The sequence below is a fragment of the Arachis duranensis genome, chromosome 2, assembly GCF_000817695.3.
Source record: "Arachis duranensis cultivar V14167 chromosome 2, aradu.V14167.gnm2.J7QH, whole genome shotgun sequence".
In the NCBI taxonomy this organism is placed as follows: Eukaryota; Viridiplantae; Streptophyta; class Magnoliopsida; order Fabales; family Fabaceae; genus Arachis; species Arachis duranensis.
The window spans coordinates 22,733,977-22,735,827 of NC_029773.3; the positions used below are offsets into that span (position 1 = coordinate 22,733,977).

The 1,851-nt window shown below is 37.0% G+C and overlaps 1 protein-coding gene across 1 annotated transcript in view; it reads right to left on the reverse strand.

The window, feature by feature from the left end:
• Positions 1-704: 704 nt before the first annotated feature.
• The window catches only part of LOC107473998 (uncharacterized), a gene marked incomplete in the record, with an annotated part of 1,653 nt that continues 506 nt past the window's right edge, over positions 705-1,851 (reverse strand). Inside the window, 1 exon segment of the mRNA XM_021135221.2 lies at positions 705-1,851. Within this exon segment, the coding sequence (XP_020990880.1) occupies positions 1,056-1,851 (796 nt within the window).

Consider the following 1,851-nt stretch of genomic DNA (forward strand, 5'->3'; position numbering starts at 1 on the left):
GACGAAATGGGGCGGACTAGATCCCTATCTAAATTGAAAAAAACCTTTGGGAAAAAAAAATTGACATTGTAACAGGAATTATTCCCGAATCACATTAAAGGGGGATATGCAAAATATATTTTTTGGTTGTTTCAAGTCAACATATCATTTTCCAACTATTATATACACCGGTTCTTCAAAATTCTTATTACTCAACAAACAATTGTTCTTGACTTATCTTATTGCCTAGATTCCTTAATAATTTAGAAACATAAGGTATTATTAAAATTAAAATTAAAATTTATGTTAGAAAAAGTGTGGACACCATAAAAGATTGGTAAGACCATCATCCATTAATCCCATAACAAAAAAGACTCCTAAATTCATATGGTACGCATAAAGTAGCGCAGCTGAATAGGAAAATTTTGATTGTCTCCGTAGAAAGTTAACTCAATTATTGAATCTTTTTAGAAACAAATATTCCCTGGGAGAAGACAATAATCCATTAACCCCCCACTTGGTCATATAATACAATTTACTAAAACTAGAATTAGTTTTGTATAACAAGTGGTCACATACCTTGTATCTGCATCTATAAAATATAATAACATTAATATAAATAGCAGAGACCTTTTTCTAAGTGATACGCAGGTTCTACATCATCATCGTATCGCATCATATACCATAAACCATATTGAATACATCTAAGAAACATAACAAAGGCATAGATAAAGAATCCTTTGGTCACTTATACCAAAGGTATGATTGTTATGATTATTGATAATTGATAATATCTTATAAATGAACAGAACCGGCTCTGTTCGGATTAATAATCGCTTACAATCAAAAGCTTAGAAATGCACTGGAACACAAAAAGAACCAGGGCATTCAGTGAGCTAAAAATTGCTAGTGCTATATGTAAAATGTAAGACGCACATTTTCTATTACAGATAAAACACTGTATGGTACAAAGTTAGAAAAAAACAATCATAAACGCACCATACTAGCATTCCTAATAATAACAATAATAGTATTTTCTTTTTTTTTCTTTTCTTTTAAATAGAAGTGCCTAATCTTCAAGTTAACATAAGATCATTCCCTCCCAGATGAGGGCGTAGGCAAACCCGGACTTCATGCTCTTCAGGTCCTACCCGATGCTTTGGCACCATGATCTCAAGTGCTGAACCTGGCCCATCATAGTATGCTTCAATGTTGGCATCTTCAGGGATTCTCGTCGAAAGAGGGATCTCACGGACGAACTCACCGGGAGGACAGTGCTCCGATGATGGATCTGTGAGCTTGAATGTCCTGTCATGCCTCTTAATGAACGGTTTTCGCGATGTGCTCAAACAAGAAACCTTTATGATGCCATGAGTCAGAGTGTTCCTCCAAGAAACTTTCACACTTGGAAGATCTACAAAGGGCAAGCTTATGATAATTAAATAGCCTTGATCATCTTCATAGATCGTTTTTGCAGCAGTAACAGGTCCATAGACACTCTTTATCACCCCAGTAAAGTCATTCAACCAGTTTGGCTCGTTTGGGGGGTGCATCTCTATATCTGGAATCCGTTCAGCTGGAGGATTAACAGCCAAGTAGCATTCTTCATCATTTGCATGTGGGAAGAAGTCCTTCCTCTTTTTGCTGCTGACCGGAGATAGGTCCAATCCATCTCCATTACTGTGGTTAGACAAATGAGTTGACAAATTCAGTCCAGATCCATTGAGCAGTTTCTTAGGGTGTGAATTTGGAGCACCCTTGATTGGGGCAGGCGGCCTCTCAAGCTCAAAGTCTGTGTTGGGAAGATTCCTCCATGAACTGAAATCGCTTGCTTCAGGTGGGATTGTGAAGTTCAAATCTCGTCCAGTGAGT